The 19,788-nt window shown below is 33.9% G+C and overlaps 1 protein-coding gene across 2 annotated transcripts in view; it reads left to right on the top strand.

Moving 5' to 3' along the window:
* CNTN5 (contactin 5) overlaps positions 1-19,788 on the top strand; it is a 1,365,947-nt gene that overhangs the window by 1,065,715 nt on the left and 280,444 nt on the right. For both annotated transcript variants that reach the window (XM_078432971.2, XM_078432970.2), the window contains one exon: positions 8,012-8,162. In XM_078432971.2, coding sequence (XP_078289097.2) covers positions 8,012-8,162 — 151 coding nt within the window. The remainder of the gene's footprint in view (positions 1-8,011; positions 8,163-19,788) is intronic.

Raw genomic sequence — 19,788 nt, forward strand, 5'->3', positions numbered from 1 at the left:
TAGCCTTACCTGAAAGGGAAAGCCTTTCTGAGACTAAGTCCAGCTGTCTCAGAGGGTTACACCCTTGATAGTAGTGTAACCAGGACACTAGCACCTCACTATTTAAGTACCACAAGAAAGATTCCATCCAGTGGAACAGGCTACTCAATTGAACATGTTTGGGCCACAGGAATGGATTTTACTTTTTTGCACTCTAGTTTCCTAAACTTTGCTCTGGGATATTTGTAATACAAAGAAAGTGACTTGAGTGATCAAAATTCACTGTCTCCCAAGGTGGGTAGGAGCCCAAGTGTACTTTCTTGCTCTGCACTAAAATTCCCATAACACAATATTAACAGAAATACCCAAGATCCCAGGAATCTGGAAACTTACCACTTACATATCAGCTAAATGTAACATTCTATAAATCACCTTATTGAATTATGAATGTTTGCACTTAGAATTTCTCCACATTGTGATAAACCCACTTAGAGTAGATACAGGAGCCCAAATTTCCATCTCCTGCAGTATAACCAATCAAATATGAACATACTTTCATGTCAGCTTACACTCCAATATTTCTGGATGAAGAAGCTAATTCAGCCTTAATTGTTTACATAGAAATATTCTCAAATGTGTCCTTTTCTCATTCACTAGACATATTTTCAAAAGTACCTCTTATAAGTTCTACTCCTAGTAGGCATACAAAATTATTTAGCCTAGTAGGCTAGGATTTTGATGGTTTCCTGTCTCAATTTAGGTTTTTCATCCATTTTGAATTTACTTTTGTGTATGGTGTAAGAAAGTGGTCCAATTTCAATCTTCTGCATGTTGCTGTCTAGTTCTCCAAGCACCATTTGCTAAAGAGACTGTCTTTTTCACATTACATATTCTTCCCTGTTTTGTCAAACATTAGTTGCCCATATATTTGTGGGTCCATTTCTGGGTTCTCTATTCTATTCCATTATCTATGTGTCTGTTTTTGTGCCCCTACTGTACTGTCTTTTTAAAAAATATTTTAATGTTTATTTATTTTTAAGCGAGACAGAGAGAGTGCGAGCAGGGGAGGGGCAGAGAGAGAGGGAGACACAGAATCTGAAGCAGGCCCCAGGCTCTGAGCTGTCAGCACACAGCCTGATGCAGGTCTTGAACCCACAAACCAGGAGACCATGACCTGAGCCGAAGTCAAACGCTCAACCAACTGAGCCACCCAGGCGCCCCATACCATACTGTCTTGATGATCATCGCTTTGTACTACAGCTTAAAGTCTGAGATTCTGATGCCTCCAGCTTTGGTTTTCTTTCAACATTATTTTGGCTATTCAGGGTCTTTTCTGGTTCCATATAAATTTTAGGATTGTTTATTCCAGCTCTGTGAAGAATGCTGGTGTTATTTTGATAGGGATTGCATTGAATGTATAGATTGCTTTGGGTAGTATTGACATTTTAACAATATTTGTTTTTCCAATTCATGAGTATGGAATGTTTTCCATTTCTTTGTGTCTTCTTCAGTTTCTTTAATAAGCTTTCTATAGTTTCCAGCATACAGATCTTTTACCTCTTTGGTTAGGTTTATTCCTAGGTATTTTATGTTTTTTGGTGCAATTATAAATGGGATCAATTCCCTGATATCTCTTTCTGTTGCTTCACTATTGGTGTATAGGAATGCAACCGATTTTTGTACATGGATTTTATATCCTATGACTTTGCTGAATTCATAGATCAGCTCTAGCAGTTTTTTTGGTGGAGTCTTTCAGGTTTTCCATGTAGAGTATCATGTCATCTGAAAAGAGCTAAAGTTTCACTTCTTCTTTGCCAATTTGGATGCCTTTTATTTCATTTTGTTGTCTGACTGCTGAGGCTAGGACTTCCAACACTAAGTTGAAGAAGAGTGGTGAGAGTGTATATCCCTGCCGTGTTCCTGATCTTAGGGGGAAAGCTGTTTTTCCTCATTAAGGATGATATTAGCTGTGGGCTTTCACATATGGCTTTTATGATGGTAAGGCATGTTCCTTCTATCCCAACTTTCTTGAGGGTTTTTATCAAGAAAGAATGCATCTATTGACATGGTCATATGGTTCTTATACTTTTCTTCTATTAACGTGGTGTATCATATTGATTGATTTGCTAATATTGTACCAGCATGCAATCCAGGAATAAATCCCACTTGATCATAGTGAATGATTCTTTTAATGTACTATTGAATTCAATTTGCTAGTATCTTGACAATTTTTACATCCTTCCTCATCAGGGATATTGGTTTGTAATTCTCCTTTTTAGTGGGGTCTTTGTCTGGTTTTGGAATCAAGATAAGGCTGGCTTCATAGAATGAGTTTGGAAACTTTCCTTCCATTTCTATTTCTTGAAACGGTTTGAGAGAATAGGTATTAACTCTGCTTAAATGTCTGGTAGAATTCCCGTAGAACACTATCCGGTTCAGGACTCTTATTTGTTGGGAGGTGTTTGATAACTGATTCAATATCTTTGCTAGTTATGGGTCTGTTCAAATTTTCTATTTCTTCCTGTTTGAGTTTTGGTAGTGTGTGTCTAGGAATTTGTCCATTTCTTAAAGATTTTCCAGTGCATACAATATTTCAGAGTATTATTTTATAATTGTTTATATTTCTGTGGTATTAGTTGTGATCTTCCTCTTTCATTCGTAATTTTATCTATTTGAGTCCTCTCTCTTTTTGAGAAGTCTGTCTAGGGGCTTATCAATTTATTTATTCTTTCAAAAAAACAGCTCCTAATTTCATTGATCTGTTCTACTGTATTTTTGGTTTTGATAGCATTGATTTTTGCTCTAATCTTTGTTATTTCCTTTCTTCTGCTGGCTTTAGGCTTTATTTGCTGTTCATTTGCTAGCTCCCTTAGGTGTAAGGTTAGGTTGTTTACTTGGGATCTTTCTTGCTTCTTGAGATAGGCCTGAACTGCAATGTCTTTTCCTCTTAGGACTGCCTTTGATTGCATCCCAAAGGGTTTGGCCTGTCATGTTTTCATTTTCCTTTGCTTCCATGTAATTTTTAATTTCTTCTTTAATTTCCAGGTTAGCTCATTCATTATTTAGTAGGATGTTCTTTAACTTCCATGTATTTGGGGGCTTTCAAAATTTTTTCTTGTGGTTGATTTAAAGTTTCCTGGCATTGTGATCTGAAAATACGCATGGGATGATCTCAATCTTTTTTTTACCTATTGAAAGATGCTTTGTGACTCAATATGTGATGTATTTTGGAGACTGTCCCATGTACACTTGAGAAGAATGTGTATTCTGCTGCTTTAGGATGAAATGTTCTAAATATATCTATTAAGTCCATCTGGTCCAATGTGTCATTCATAGCCATTGTTTCCTTGTTGATTTTCTGCCTAAATGATCTGTCCATTGCTATAAGTGAAGTATTAAAGTCACCTACAATTATGGTATTATTATCAATAGTTTTGTTTATGTTTGTGATTAATCGATTTATATATTTGGGAATCACATTGGGGGCATAAATATTTACAATGTTAGTTCTTCTTGCTGGATAGACCCCTTAATTCTGATATAATGCCCTTCTTCATCTCTTGTTACAATCTTTGTTTTAAACTCTAGTTTGTCTTGGGGCACTTGGGTGGCTCAGTCAGTTAAACGTCTGATATCAGCTCAAGTCATGATCTCATGGTTCATGAGTTTAAGCCTTACATCGGGCTCTGTGCTGACAGCTTAGAGCCTGGAGCCCGTTTTGGATCTGTGTCTCCCTCTCTCTCTGCCCCCTCCCCCACTCATGCTCTGTCTCTCTCTCTATCAAAAATAAACATTAAAAAATTGTAAGAAAATAAAAAATAAAATCTAGTTTTCTGATATAAGTATGGCTACTCTGGCTTTCTTTTGATGTCCATTAGCATGATAGATGATTCTCCATCCCCTCACTTTCAATCTTCAGGTGTCCTCAGGTCTAAAATCCATCTCTTGTAGGCAGCATATACTTGGTAATTGGATCTGTTTTGTTTTTGTTTTTGTTTTTGTTTTTTGTCTGTTTGTTTGTTTTTAACGATCTGATACCCTATTTCTTTTGATTGGGGCATTTAGTCCATTCACATTCAGAGTGATTATTGAACGATATTAATTTAGTGACATTTTTTATATGTAGATTTTATATTTGTTGTGATGTTTTCTTGTTCTTTGTAGTCTTTGCTGCTTTCGATTCACAGAGTCCCCCTTAGGATCTCTTGCAGGGCTGGTTTAGTGATCACAAACTCCTTTAGTTTTTGTTTGTTTGGGGAAGTCTTTATCTCTCCTTCTGTTCTGAATGACAGCCTTGCTGTATAAAGGATTCTTGGCTGCATATTTTTCCTATTCAGCACATTGAATATTTCCTGCCAGTCCTTTCTAGCCTGCCAAGTTTAAGTGGAGAGGTCTGCTACTAACCTTATGTGTCTACCCTTGTAGGTTAAAGACCTTTTGTCCCTAGCTGCTTTCAGAATTCTCTCTTATTTATTTATTTATTTATTTATTTATTTATTTATTTTGCTAGTTTCACTATGTCATGGTGTCCTGTTTTTGTTGATTTTGAAGGGAAATCTCTATGCCTTTTGGACTTGGATACCTGTTTCTTTCCCCAGATTAGGGAAGTTCTCAGCTATAATGTGTTCAAATAAACCTTCTGCCCCTTTTTCTGGCTCTTCTTTTTCTGGGGCTCCTATGATACAGATATTGTTTTGTTTCATGGAATCACTTAATTTTCTATTTCTCCCCTTATGATCTAGTAATTTCCTTTCCCTCTTTTTTTTCCAGCTTCATTTTTTCCATAATTTTATCTTCTATTTCACCTATTCTCTCCTCTGCTTCTTCCATCCTTGCTGTCACTGTATCTAGTTTATTGTGCATCGCAGTTCTAGCATTTTTGCTTCATCCTGACAAGTTCTGCTGATCTCTGCAGCAAGAGTTTCTCTGGTGTCTTCTATGCTTTTTTTTAAGCCCAGCTATGAGTCTTATGACTGTTATTCTGAATTCTTGTTCAGATTCATTTTTTTATATCTGATTTGAGCAATTCTCTGGCTGTGATTTTTCTTGACCTTTCTTTTGGGGAGAATTCCTCTGTACTGTCATTTTGGCTAAGTTTCTATCTTTTGCGTGTCTTAAAAGCTTGTTATGTGTCCTGCACCTGAGGGTACTATTATATTAAAAAGGAGTCATACATTGTCCAGGGCCTGGCACTCCAGAAAGTGTTTTTGGTGAATGCTGTTTGCACTCTATTGTTGTGGTTTGGCTGCTTTATCCCACCAGTCAGTCCTCTGCAGAGCTCCTCCTCACTTGTAGTGGTGGAATGTTTGGACTTTCAATCAAATGTGTTTTGATTTGTTTGTTGAAGTAACCCTGGAAAATAAAAAAAAAAAAAAGAAAGAAAGAAAGAAAGAGAAGGGAACCTTGACTTCATAAAAAAATTAAAATGAGAGGGGAGAAAAAAAAGAGAATCAAAAAACCATGAGGCTAATTTCAGAGAAGGAGAAATGAAAATAAAGAAGAAAGAGAAAAAATGGAAAAAGGATAGAATGAAAATGCCTGAAAATGCATGAATAAGAATTGACCAAAAATAAATCAGAAACTATAAGCCTGATTTAAAAAAAAAAAAAAGGAAGAGGGAAGGAAAATATAAATAAAATAATAAAAGAGAAAAACAGTTTGTCTGTTGGTGCCTGGAAACGGTGGCTGTGCTGCTCTGGTGGAGAGGCTGGCTGCATTGGATGAGTCAGTCTTGCTCCAGTAAATAAGCAGTTGCCAGGCACAGAGGGGCAGGGTTTTGCCCTGCCTCCACTGGGGGCTGCTGTGCTTCTCTCTGAAGTCCCACCATGTTGATGCTGAGGGGAAAAATGGTGGCATTCCAGGCTTTTCTCCCCATACCAGGGACCTCAAACCATGCTGTTCAGGCAGTCAGTTTTCCCTGCTCCACAGTTCTGCACCTTCTAGGCGCTAGGCTGGGATTCAAAATCAAAGTCTTAAAGGACCCAACTCTCCCCTGTTCCAGAGTGGAGTCTCTCCAACCTGCAGATAAAAGACCATGGCTGGCACCTGCAGGGTCTTTTGTCCTGGCGGAGGCAATAAACCACCTTTCCAAAGTACTCCAGGAAGGGAACTGCTCTATCCCAGTGCACCCCAGAGATCGCTACACTGCGCTATGTGCTCTGGGGTCAGGTTCTTTCTCCCCAGGAACACACACCATGTCTCCTGGCTTCACTCTGGAGAAAGCTGCGCACTTTTGAAACCTCCAAGTTTCAGTTCGAAGAGCTGTTTGAAAAAAAACCCAAAAAACAGCAACAACAACAACAAAAAAAAAAAAAACAAAAAACAAAAAACAGAAAAAAAAATGACACTCTCCATATTTCTCCTTCCCCAGTCTGTGGTCCAGAGAGGTTTTCCTCTTGCGCTAACTCAATGCTGCACTTTCACAACCTTCCCTCTGTCTCTCCACAGAAAGGGTTTCATCCCCTCCATGCCTATGCTGTTTTATCTCCCCCAATTCACATACCCACACCTCGATCCTTCCAAGCTGTCTCTGTCCAACTGTGGAAGTCTTTCTGCCACTCTGCATATCGATTTCCTGGGTGTTCCAAGTGATATGAGCTCAATACAGCTGTGTTTGAGAGATGAGGAAAATCCCGGTCCCCCTATTTCTCCACTGTCTTAACTCCTTCCCCCTTTTCTCTATCAATTCTTATCTCGTCTCAATTACAAACACATATCTTTTTTGTTATATACATATCTTTTAATGTTTTTGTGCCATGCATTATACTGCTGTATAATGGACATAAAATAATTATGTTAAATTGGTTAAAATAAATGCCTCAGATACAGTAGACTTGTAGACATATCTCCCAGGTTCTCTTTTAGATTCAAAAGTGTGTGTGTGTGTGTGTGTGTGTGTGTGTGTGTTGGTCTCTATGTCATGTGTTCTTTTAGTCCAGTGTCCTCAACCCACAGCTGCCCACCAGAATTACTTGGGGAACTAATCAAAAGTATCTTCACAAAAATCGAGTGAAAGCAATATTAATATTAATGAAGTTTCAGACCTAATTGAATAATTGCTACCAATGAAGTAAAATTTTAATTGAAATTTAAATAATTCAATTTTTAAATGTATTTTAAAACAACTACAGTTAATTTTGTATGATGTTAAAGTAAAATATGCAGTAAAACTCCAAGATAGGAAGTGGATGACACAGGATTACCTTCTCTACATGTAACCTCTATTTTTCCAAAGGAAGCCCCAAATAGACTTTCTTGCCAGCACCTTCACCTTTTGCTCAAGGTGCTCATATTAGTCTTTCAAAATTAAAATTGATAATCATGATTAAAGCATGTCATTTTTTGAAACAGTCTGTCCGTGGACCCCACATAATATGAAACCATTATCTGCTAATAATTATATGTTTAAATTTTGAGTTAGTGCCTTTTGCATGTGTAGATAACCTGTGGTTTTATTAGAAATGTATCCCATGAATGGATAAAGAAGATGCAGTATATATATATATATATATATATATATATATATATACACAATGGAGTATTACTTGGCAATCAAAAAGAATGAAATCTTGCCGTTTGCAACTACGTGGATGGAACTGGAAGGCATTATGCTAACTGAAATTAGTCAATCAGAGAAAGACAAAAATCATATGACTTCACTCATATGAGGACTTAAAGAGACAAAACAGATGAACATAAGGGAAGGGAAATAAAAATAATATAAAAACAGGGAGGGGGACAAAACAGAAGTGACTCATAAATATGGAGAACAAACTGAGGGTTTCTGGAAGGGTTGTGGGAGGGGGGATGGGCTAAATGGGTAAGGGGCATTAAGGAATCTACTCCTGATATCATTGTTTCACTATATGCTAACTAATTTGGATGTAAATTTTAAAAAATAAAAAAAAATAATAAAGTAAATAGTAAAAAAAAAAAGAAAAGAAAGAAAAGTAATGTATCACAGAAAAGTTGCAAAATTTTGTTTAATTTATTATCATTACTTCTGGTAGAATTAACATTTTCTTTTTCATAGCTTCAGCTCCTACTTTTGCACTGAATCAAATGAAGAAAACAATAATTATTACCAAAGACCAAGAAGTCATCATAGAGTGCAAACCCCAAGGCTCTCCAAAACCAACCATTTCTTGGAAGAAGGGAGACAAAGCAGTTAGAGAGAATAAAAGGTTAGAAGTCTATTTCATAATTCAAACTCTTAACATCAAACATTTTTTTGAAGTTTCAGGTGATACAGACAGAGTATACAAGAAAGAGATTTTGCAGTTATAATGAATAGATTAAAATATGGTTTGTCTATATAGCGATTAAAAAGAATTCAGATTTCTATTTCAATATGATCAGATTTCTTTGCCTCCATGGTGTTTCAGTACTGATGGGAATTTCACCAGGTTATGAATAAATCACACACTTTGATTAAGCTAGTTATTTTGGGTTTCATTTAGGGTCTGAAGATTTGGAGATTCACAAGTTATCTATAATAATTTACTTTAATGTTAATATTTAAATGATATAAACATGAATCTTTTGGGTAATCACTTCATGGCAGAGTATTTTCAGGCAAGATTTGTGTCTAGGTTTGTACTTCTTTTTTCAATCTCGTTGAGGCAAAATAATATAGAATTACTTCAGTTGCCATAGACAAATGAGAAATGTTCAGATGAATATTTAATGTGTATAGATTTGGTTTTGGTAAGCAAAACCAAAGGACATCACAGTAGTACAAATGGGAAAAAAATGATGAGAGAATCAAACCATCACAAGAGTGTGTTTGCCAAGTTCAAAAGCCCATGCTCTATTAATTATTACCATATTTGTGTTGTAAATGATGATTCAGTTTTGAGAAAATAATATCCTCTAATATGTTGAAATAAGGTTGCATAGGTTGTTTTAAAGTGTTATCATTTTATCGATAAGGATAAGCAGATCATGCTTTGTTTTATATCTGTCTGGATCTAAGTAATCGTATAGAAAAATTAATTGATGTCAGTATTAGGGGTCCATTTGAATAATTCTTTAGGTAATTTTGGAATATTTTGAAATATTTGAAAATTTACTATAGAAATTTTTCTTTCCCCTTCTAATCTGAGAATCACTGATTTAAATTGCCTGTCTCAGATGAAGTAATTACAGACCAATTGGTTCAGTTCAGGCTCAAGGATGATGTATGATGCCTGAAAAGGGTGATCATCTATAATTAAAATGGGTTATACTGATCATCTTGTTTTGAAAGAGAATGTATCTTTGTTATTCAGGCAGGGTGGGAGGTACAAAATCATAAATATGTGTATATATGGTTGAAATGCATATGATTGAATGGAATTTTTTGTATTGTTGCTCATAGAAATTTAAACAAACAAAAACAAAACCTGGCACAACCCTTATTAAAGCAGAAGAAAATATTTTTGTAGAATTAGATCAAAAACTTTATCATTTTTTTTAATGCATCAAAGATTTTTATATCATCAAAATGTATTTGCCATATTGGTACAAACCACTACATTTGAAATGCATTATTTGTGTTGTTCATGGGTGGCATGTGAGTCTTATCCTATTTATTTCAGTTCACCACCAGAGAATTTTCCTCAGCAAATATACATAGACATCACTGATGAGTTTAAAAAATTAGATAGCATCTCTTTTGTTAAAGCAAATGTATTGAGAAAGGAACAGGATTAATGAATTTTCTGTTACAACAAATATAAACATACTAAACTTTTTTTTTCCAGAAGTTGAAAAACAGTTTGTGAATTTTCCAGTTTTCTTGATTCCTTTTCTCCTCACTGCTATCCCTTCAGGTTAGTGAGACATATACACTGGCTTCAAACTCAGATCACTCAATTTTCCAGATGTCAAATACTCTGGTCAAAGTGCTATTCAGGAAGGAGGCTAAAATGTGAAATATTTGTGTTTTTATTTATTCAAGTAAAAGCAAGACTGGGCTACATTTAATCAGCCTTTGCTACTCTGATCTGTATGTTTATGTTTGTAAACTCTGATCTAGATGTTTATGTTTATAAACTGATTTAATTTAATGACTACAGAGGCATTTTTACACTTAAAATTGACAGGCACACTTGCAAAATATTGTCTTTACTAATGTACAGTATGTTACCTTATTTTGTAGTTCCAGGTTTCATTAAAAATACAATCTAAATAGAAATTTAAAAATATTAAGCATCAAGTATTAAAATAAAAGGCTAAGACTTAAATAATAATAGAAAGAATTCCATAAAGTAATGTAAGAAGACATATGTAGATATTTGAAAAAATTGCATGCCAAACATATGAATAGAAACTTGAAAATTAAAATTTCCAATGTATATATTATACATTCTTAAATAGAATTTCAGTTTCATATGACACCTTATTTTCTTATAGAAATTTTAGGTCACTTCTCTGTTATAAAGCACACCAACTGATAAGAGTTGTAAATAAAAATTTAAGTGGAGGTGTTAGAAAACTGGTAAGGGTTTGAAATCTTTGTGTCTTGCATATTTCACATTAGGGTTACAAATTCAAATCATGTTTTATTTCCTTGGAATACAAGTATATTCACCATTCATGTGATCTACATCAAATAGGTTCCCCAATCACCCAACCCCCAATAACTGTAGGTTATTCTTCTAATAAGAAATGTTAAATGAATTAGTCTTGTCCTTCATTCACAATTTTCACAGTTATTTTGGATCACTTCAAATTAAAGATTGAAACAGCAAATGGCAATTTCCTATATGGACATATAGAGATTAGTATTATATTGGAAGAAAGGAGTTAAAATAATATCTATTATAAAAGAAACATGTAAATATGAAAAATAAAACATTTTAAATGCATAAAATGCATAAAATTATGTCCATAGCAATAGCATAAAAATGTAATGAAAGATGTTAATTGCAGAAAAATATCATTTAATTATCTGAAAACTAGTCAGAACCTCAAAAAAAAAAAAAAAAAAGAATTGAAAGCTTGGGTCAATAGCAATTTAACTCTAAATTGTAAATGCAATGTTGTAACAACTGAAGTTAACAATTAATCATTTGTTTTATCAACAGAATGTCAAATGACATACTGACTTTTCTTTTTCTGTTAAATTTTGATTGAATCTTTCAGATTTTGTTTGGTTTGTTTTGGAAGGGGATCTTCTTTGTCTTTTTTTTTTTTTCTTTTCTTGTATTTATCTGTTCTGCTAAGGAAGTATATAAATCATTATCCTAAAATTTACAGTCCTGTAGGTAATAACTAGAGCATAATATGACTTTTAGAAGAATTTTGATTAACAAACAAGTTGTTATCAAAATATATTTCAAAATATTTCATTCACTTGGTCCTAAATTATGCACCTAAAGTATATTTTAAAATAAGTAATATTAGAATTTGTGAGTGGTTTGTAGTTATTTCTTGTTTATATCACAGAATGCTCAGTATGAATTGCTGCTTAAATAGTAAGTCACATTATTATTGACAATGATGATGACTGCTATAGCACTTCTAATTTATGAAGCACTTCAACATTGTGAGTAATAGTATATAATCCAGTGTATAAATCAAGACTTCATTTCCTGGCTTATCAGGAAAACTATGAGCTTTCAACAAGTTACTTAATTAATTTATTTATTTATTTTTTGCTTATAAAACTAGAATTCAAAACACTAACCACATTGGATTGTGAGAATTGAATGAAATTTTGTAAAATACACTGGCTGGTGTATAGCATTTAATAAACGCTCAATGAATGTTATTTGTGATGATGATGCTGTTTGCTGCTGATGGTTAGTGGTGGTGGTGATGATGGTGGAATCAGTTGAGCCTTTGAACCTTTGAATACTGACATACATTTTTGTTATTAATAGTTCTGGAAAGTTTTACCACTCCCTTTTTCTTTCTCCAGTAATTCTAGAATGAATTCTAGAGATTTAAGTTATTATCTCGGATTAAAGGAGTCTCCATGTGATAAATATGCTGTTCATTAAATCTGTGCCTCTAAAGTGATATTCTTTGTCCATCAGAGCCTGAAATCTTCACTTCTCATTTATGGCATGGCCATTCTCATCAACCTTACCTACTCCTAGTTCAATAGCTCTTGGATAGTTTCTGATAGCAGACTGAACATTTACTTCTGTAATCAGTATTATATAGGCCATGTGCAAACAGATGAATGTATGTGGAGAGTTAATGGAAACAGAGAAGGCTTTTAAAGGATTTTTTACTCTTTCTCTTTTTTTTTTTCTTTTAAGGAAACTTCACATTTGCCCCATCACTTTTAAAGATCACTAGCACACATTCATTTAGATTTCTTAATCAATCATGTCCATTTTCATACTAAACTAATAAGCTCCTGGAGTACTAAGACATGAAATGTTCCATGGAGATTTTCTCCTCTAGTATATTTTCATTCAAAATGTTCTGCTCATCAAACTCATATTGGATTTTCACTTCAGCTCATTATTTCCATTACTTAGCCATTAACTTTTGTTAAAATATAATCACCCAGAAGCACTCCAGCAGTGCACAAATATTAAGCCTTCATTATTACATGTTCAATTTCCTGTACTTTTTGTGGACAAAGACAATCTTGGCTAAAATGAAAAATACTTAGTTTTTGGTTAAGACACAGTTTTTGTTGTTGTTCTTATTGTTCTGTTTTATTTCCTTTCCATGTGCACATATATAAATTATTATTGAACCCCATGGAATGTGCCATTCATGTTTAAAAATTATTTACAATTATTGAAATATTAAAATGGTTTAAGTACAAATTTTCATTTCTAGGCAGAGGGGGATACCAGTGTTAGAAATATGGACTATAATCCAAATGGGTGCTAAAGAAATCCTGCATCCAAAAAAATAAAACTTATCCTATGAAGGGACAGGATTATAGTGTAATTTATCTTTTATGGTACTGTCCAAAATCCCTTGTAATATTCCCCTGCTCACCAAAGGAGCTTCAGAACAGTGAAGTTTTCAACTTATTCATTTAACACACACAGAAAATTGCATTTGAAGTACCCATTAGTTGGCTTCTAGTGGGAATTCATGTTGTGTTTATTAGGCAAAAATTATCAGGCTTACATATTGACTCATAGACATATGGAAAAATATGTTTGTAGTGCAGGCCCTAAAGGACATTGTTACTGAGGGGAAAATAGGGTCTTCTTTTTCAAAGGAAGAAGAAGAATTCATGGGGATAATTAGAGTCTTGTTTCTGTCCCTTTGTTTCCACCTACATGCTGTGTTTGCTAATGAACAAGCTGTTTTGTTGTTTCCTCTGTGACAATGTCTTTTACACATTAAGAACATAAAACAATGTAGACCCTAGGTATCTTAGTTTTTTTTTTCAGTGTCTAAGAAATTATATAATGAGAGAAAATGAGCTTTCATATACCAAGAGTATATCAGTTCACTTCCTTTGTAGATTAAAATCTATGCTTCAAAGGAATAAAATGATCAAAATGACATTATTTATCTAAAAGAAGAGAAGGTTGATAACTGTCTTCATAAGATTTAATACCTATGAACAGCTTACAATATACGATATGTTATCACTTGGGGATTCTTACTCGCTATTCCAAAGTTCCACCAAGTTTAAGGGGATGAGAAGAAAATGGCTTCACATTCATTGTGATGAGGTTAGGAAGCTGACTTCCTGGTTTCCATGAAAACTAATGGCAGAAGGCTCTGCCTAATTTACTTTCACCACCTTCCTTTTAAAATGCCAGTAGAAACACAAAAGGGGGAAAATGCAGTCATAGCAGCATTGGAAATTATGAATATAGATCAACAAATTCTTGGCTCCTAAGAAGAATCACCCTTTCAAATAAAAATTGACCCAATTAAGAAATGATCAATAGCTTGTTCAAGCCTGGACCTCTGAAACTCAGCAAAATCAATGTAAAAGCTGGTAGAGGGAGTCTTTCACTAACTTCTGCTTTATTTCCATATCTACCAAATTCAGTAACTGAGCCTTACTACAATGTTTGACTTGAAAACCTCTATTACATGGAAGCCACTCTTTAAGGTGGCAAACTATTACTATCCCTATTCTATCCACAATAATTCAAAATAAATTTGGAGATTATGAATCCAGCAATAGGATGAGAGAAGACATAAATGCTAGGATTTAAATGATTCATAAATAAATAGGATGAGAGAAGACATAAATGCTAGGATTTAAGTGATTCATAAATAAGCAATGATGTCAATAATTAGTGATATAAATGAAAAAAAATATTGAATATAAATGAAGAATATTGAAATCCATGGATACTGGCAATCATATAATTCTATGTACTACTTCTGGCCAGAGGGGCTATGCACTGTTTCAAATTTTCCAGGAGTCACATTACCTCTACATAAGATGTGAGAGGTGGGAAGCAATATTTTGCCTCAGTCTGAATGAGTTGCATTAGAGCCCTACTAACCTCGGAACAATTTGACATGGGTTTGTTCAAATGACTGGTGTCAAGATTAATGTCTGAGGAAAAGACTCTGGGACACTGACAGAAATACCAAAGGGAGACAAGGAAAACTAAGAACATTTCCAACAGATAAAACCAAGCCTGTAAACATGGGAACACAAAAGTATAAAACACAGAGACTATCAATATAGTATACACTATTCACAAGTTATCTCTAAGAGATGGATTATGTATAAATCTAATTTTGTGCTTTTCTGTATTTTACAAGTTATATGTAATTATTGTCTATAATTATTCATATAGAATTGTATACACAAAGAAATTGTATATAATTTTTATGCACTGTGCTTATAATCAGTAAGTAAAGTTAAGGTAAACACCACAAATTTGTAGTGTTGTAGGAGGAACTTTCTTAAGATAATATATTTCTAATCACATAATTCAAATAGTTTAGATTTGATAAGAACATACGAAAAGATAAAAAACACTAATCCTCCTGCTACATTTTTTTTTTCCATCTTCAGAGAGAAAAAATACTTGGTATTGAAAACAATTCAAGCTTCTTGGCCTAATCTTTTAGAGGTGTATTATAGAAGAATTTATGTAATTTACCCTAGAGATTCAGTTGTAATTCTATAAGAATAGGCCCCTCTCTTATTCTACCATCATTTCAATCAACAGGCCAATTGAACATACCTTCACTCAGTGGAAAATTAGATTTTCAAATGAAATGAAGCATATGGTTAACCATTGTACCCTGGGTTTCCCTTTCTTTCCTTTTCTTTTTGACAATGCCCAAGTTTAGGCCCTTAAAATGTCTCAAGTAGCAAACATCCTAAATTATACTTTTCATTTGTGTCCATTTTCTCTCCCCATATAAGCCATGCTTCACCCTATAGCCCGAGGAATCTTTCCAAAGCACAGCTTTGAGTGTGTCATCCTCTTGCTGAAGCTACTGATCTGAATCTTCTATTGAATACAACCATAATTCATGAGTACATTTGAAATTCTCCATTTTATTTCCACATTTATTCACTAATCCATCTGACAAATATAAGGTTGAACTATATGAAATTGCCATTTTTTTATCTGTTAGAAATGAGTGAATAACAAAAATTTCATATGGTTCTATCTAATATTTTAAGTGCCTATATATGTCAGTGCTTGGTGCCAGGAACAGAGTTATGAATGAAACACACAGGGTACTACCAACATGGAGTTCAGAGTCTATACCTGCCTTATTAACTGTTCAGCTGTCTTTCTCTCTCCATGTGTCTGTCTCTACTCATTTCTGCACTCCTCCCAAAAAAACCCTAAGTATTCTAACTTCAAACTGCATGGATGCTCACAATTCCCTCAAACAGGTTCTTCATTTTCTCACCTGATAACCTGTACTCAAATGTCCCTTTCTCTCTCTCTCCTCCTTTCCTTATAGCTTGTTGGTCAATCTCGATGACATTTGAAATCCTAACTCAAAGGAAAAAACTGTCTTATACTTTCTCATTATTGAAAATGCTCAAACTGATATAATTGCTAAGAAGCTGAGTTAGTGGGAAGTTAGATAAATGATATGCCAACTTCTAACTTTTAATTTAGTTTCAATATGTGCCAGTTCACAACCCTGTTATTTAGATATTGCCATCTTTGACATATAAGTTTTCAGTTATAAACTCAAAGAGATTGTGACTTGTTTAAAGTCGCCCATCACAAAGCTGAGCTTTAAAGCCAAGCTTGCTGCTAGTCAATGATTCTATGATGATTATAGCAATCAAATTGTTTAGCAGTGATGCTGCATTTCAATCTACATAAAGAATAGTGATAGAATTCCTTTTATGTGGTAAGGATTTAGCTCCCCAGTTTGTACTAAAAAGCTGTATGATCAGCTTTATCAGCTATTTTCACACACACACACACACACACACACACACACACACATGAGTGCACACATACACACACACACACCCCTCACAAAAGTCCAGAAAACCTTCCAAATAAAGAACTTAATTTAAATCTAATTTTACTTCCAATAAAAGATGCAAACTGAAAAACTCAGACACAGTGGCCAAAATTTCATCTTACTTTTACTTTTCTCTTTCTACATCTTACTTTGTGGTAAGTTAGACTACATTGATGTTGATTGGCCATCTAATTATAAGAAATATTTATTGTCCTTTTTTATCAATTACACATTAATCAATTGATCAAATGTTATTGACAAAATAATTCTAAAGATTGCATTATAGGATGTTTCTTGGCTGTGCTTTTAAACTTTTCCCCTTGTAGATCTCCATTGTTTTGAGAGGTATTCAGTGTTTCTAAACTTGATCTACATCAGACAATGAATAAGCACAAATAATTCAAACTTACTGAGTAACAGTGTGCTCACACCATGCCAAATAGTTGAATGCAAGTGGAAAAACAAAGGGATTCTCACATTTTCAAACATTCTACTCTTAACAGTATGTTTAGATAATATAACATTTGATCTCAAATCTTCAAATTGGCGATATCCATTTGAACACAGAAGACGTGCATGTAAAATGTCTTCAATTATTTGTTGCTCATATATCCCAAGTTTAAGATTCCAGAAAATCTATAAAGATTTCTTTTCAAAAGCCTTCACCTTTTTTTCCTGATCTTACCACCAGTTTTTCTTGTTTCCACTTGAAAAAAAAAAAAAAAAGAATGTTATACATAACAAGACAGACCATAACTCACAAGGGAGATAACACTAAAGAAGTCAGTTAATTTAAACTGTAAACTACAAGATAATCCTGGCTCTGTTGTGCTATGAACACCTCCAGTTTGTAGCATTGCATCTCTAGCTAATTACCAATTTAACAAACAGTTCATAAATTTTACTTCTGACTATGGTTCATTTACCCCAGTTACTATAAATTGCTGCACAAGGTGCCTGGTTATGCTTTCCACATAGGCACAACTTGAACAATCCATTAATTGTTTAAAGACTTTTCTTATCCAAAAGCCCCCCAGACTACAACTTTCAGTTTAATTTGTCCTTAATACAAACAACATCTAAAATACATGGGAATTCAAGCATCTATGTACAAGTTGGTGACTGATCCTATTATCTCCCCAAGTGACTCTTCATTGAATATAAAATAGTGAAGAGAGAAGATTCTGAGAATATTTAGAAAAAAGTATTTTATAATGGAGATTTTTAGCTTCCTTTGAGAGTTACATAGTCACTTCTTTTCAGTTTTTGCATAAATCACAGTCTAATTTAACTATGGTTGATTAATGATGGGAATTAGAGGGCTGGTTACAAAATTAAGGCATAAACCTAATAACCTTGATGACAGTGAAAAACAACCTGCAGATCATTTTCATAAAAATAATCTCAGGGCTGCTGGGTGGCTCAGTCAGTTAAGTATCCAACTCTTGATTTAGGCTCAGGTCATGACCTCATGGTTCTTGAGATATAGCCCTGCATGGGGCTCTGCACTGACAGTGTGGAGCCTGTGTGGGATTCTCTCTCTCTCCTCTCTCTCTCTCTCTCTCTCTCTCTCTCTCCCTCCCTCCTCTCTCCTCCCTGCCACTCTCTCTCTCCCCTTCAAAATAAATAAATAAACTTCTAAAATTAAAAAAAAATAACCTAAACAAATTTTATCATTAGCATGCTTATTTTGTTTGGGTAACAGAATTATTTATGAATATATAGATGATAGATAGATAGATGATAGATAGATAGATAAATAGATGATAGATGACAGATATAAAAATATAGGATGAGTTCTATGTTTTTAGTTGTATCAGGAGGTTTCAGGGTACCAATTTATTTTTGTTTCTCTCTTTTTCTAATTGTAAATGGTAGCTCCACTTCTCCTTTCCCTAATACTATAATATCTAGTACTTTTCTATTAAATTCATTTAGTGAAAACAAAAATTATTAAATATTAAATGTAAGACATTATGCCAGTCATACCAAGATAAGTAACAGATACTCCCATTCTCAAAGGAGGCATATGCCTAATAGACAATAAAACTAATGCATAGATAACTATAACACAAGATATTTATGGTAATAATGCATAGATTTATTAACACAGGATACTTAATATACCTTATGTAAGTATTATTTAGGTACCTATTATTATTAGGTAAAATAACAATAAAATAACTACCCTTTATTGAGAACTGGCTCTTTTATGGCTGCATTACTTTATTTCAATCCTCACAATAAGGTAATATTGTAAGGAAGATATAAACATTTCTGTTTTAAATAAAGTAAATGAGTCACAAAGAAATTAGAAAATCAGAAAGAGAGCCGAATTCTCTTTGGATTCAAAACCAATTCTACTATAAAAAAAATAATAATATTCCACTATAAAAAAATAATAAATAAATAACTAAATAAATAAATAAACTTCAACAGTTAAGAAAAGAGAACATAAAATCTTGATGGAAGGTGAGAGAAAACTGGGATGAACTGTCATTTGAAATGGTTAGTCCTTGGGGTGCCTGAGTGGCTCAGTAGGTTGAGCCTCCGAATTCGGCTCAGGTCATGATCTCACGGTCTGTGAGTCTGAGTCCTGTGTTGGGCTCTGTGCTGACAGCTCAGAGCCTAGAGCCTGCTTCAGATTCTGTGTCCCCCTCTCTCTCTGCCCCTCCCCCGCTCATGCTCTGTCTCCTTCTCTCTGTCAAAAGTAAAAATAATAAACATTGAAATGGTCAGTCCCTGATTAGGATTTTGACATGTAGAGGTGGATTGTATTTTAGAAAGACCATTCAGAATTTGCAAAAGCAGTCATGAATCCAGGACACTTTTGTGAAAAGTAAGTACTATTATATGGCCCTGGTACACTTTTTATAGAAATGGAAATAAGCTGGAAAGGTTGAATAGTTGAGGACAAATTATTGAGAATTAGAAAGACAGTTTGAATTTATACTTAATTTAGTAGCCAAAAAGTAGTCTTTGAAAGTCTCAATTACATCTATTCTTGGACATCTTACTTTTATTACATAATTTTAAAATCTGTATATAAGTTTTATGTAACAAAACTAAACCAATCTTTTTAAATTAAATGATGACTGAAATATAAAATATATAAATAAATATGATTTAAATTTCTTGATTTTATCATTGAGCTAGCAAGAAAGTTAGGAAGAAATGTTAAAGCCAAGATCTGAGCTTATTTTAGTGATGAAGCCATGCGTGGAATCTGATTTTCACTTCCAAGGCATTTGCTGACATTGAGCATTGGTTTTCACAAGTTGGTGGTAGGCTGAGGAGGAAAAAGACAAAGCTTAGGGAAAGCTCCTGGTAAGACTAGGACCACAAATTGGTACCACTGCAGCATAAAACTGAACTTTATATAAATCAATCCACTGAGAAAACCATTAAAAAAATGATCGA

Source organism: Panthera onca, chromosome D1, assembly GCF_046562875.1.
Source record: "Panthera onca isolate mPanOnc1 chromosome D1, mPanOnc1 haplotype 2, whole genome shotgun sequence".
NCBI lineage: Eukaryota > Metazoa > Chordata > Mammalia > Carnivora > Felidae > Panthera > Panthera onca.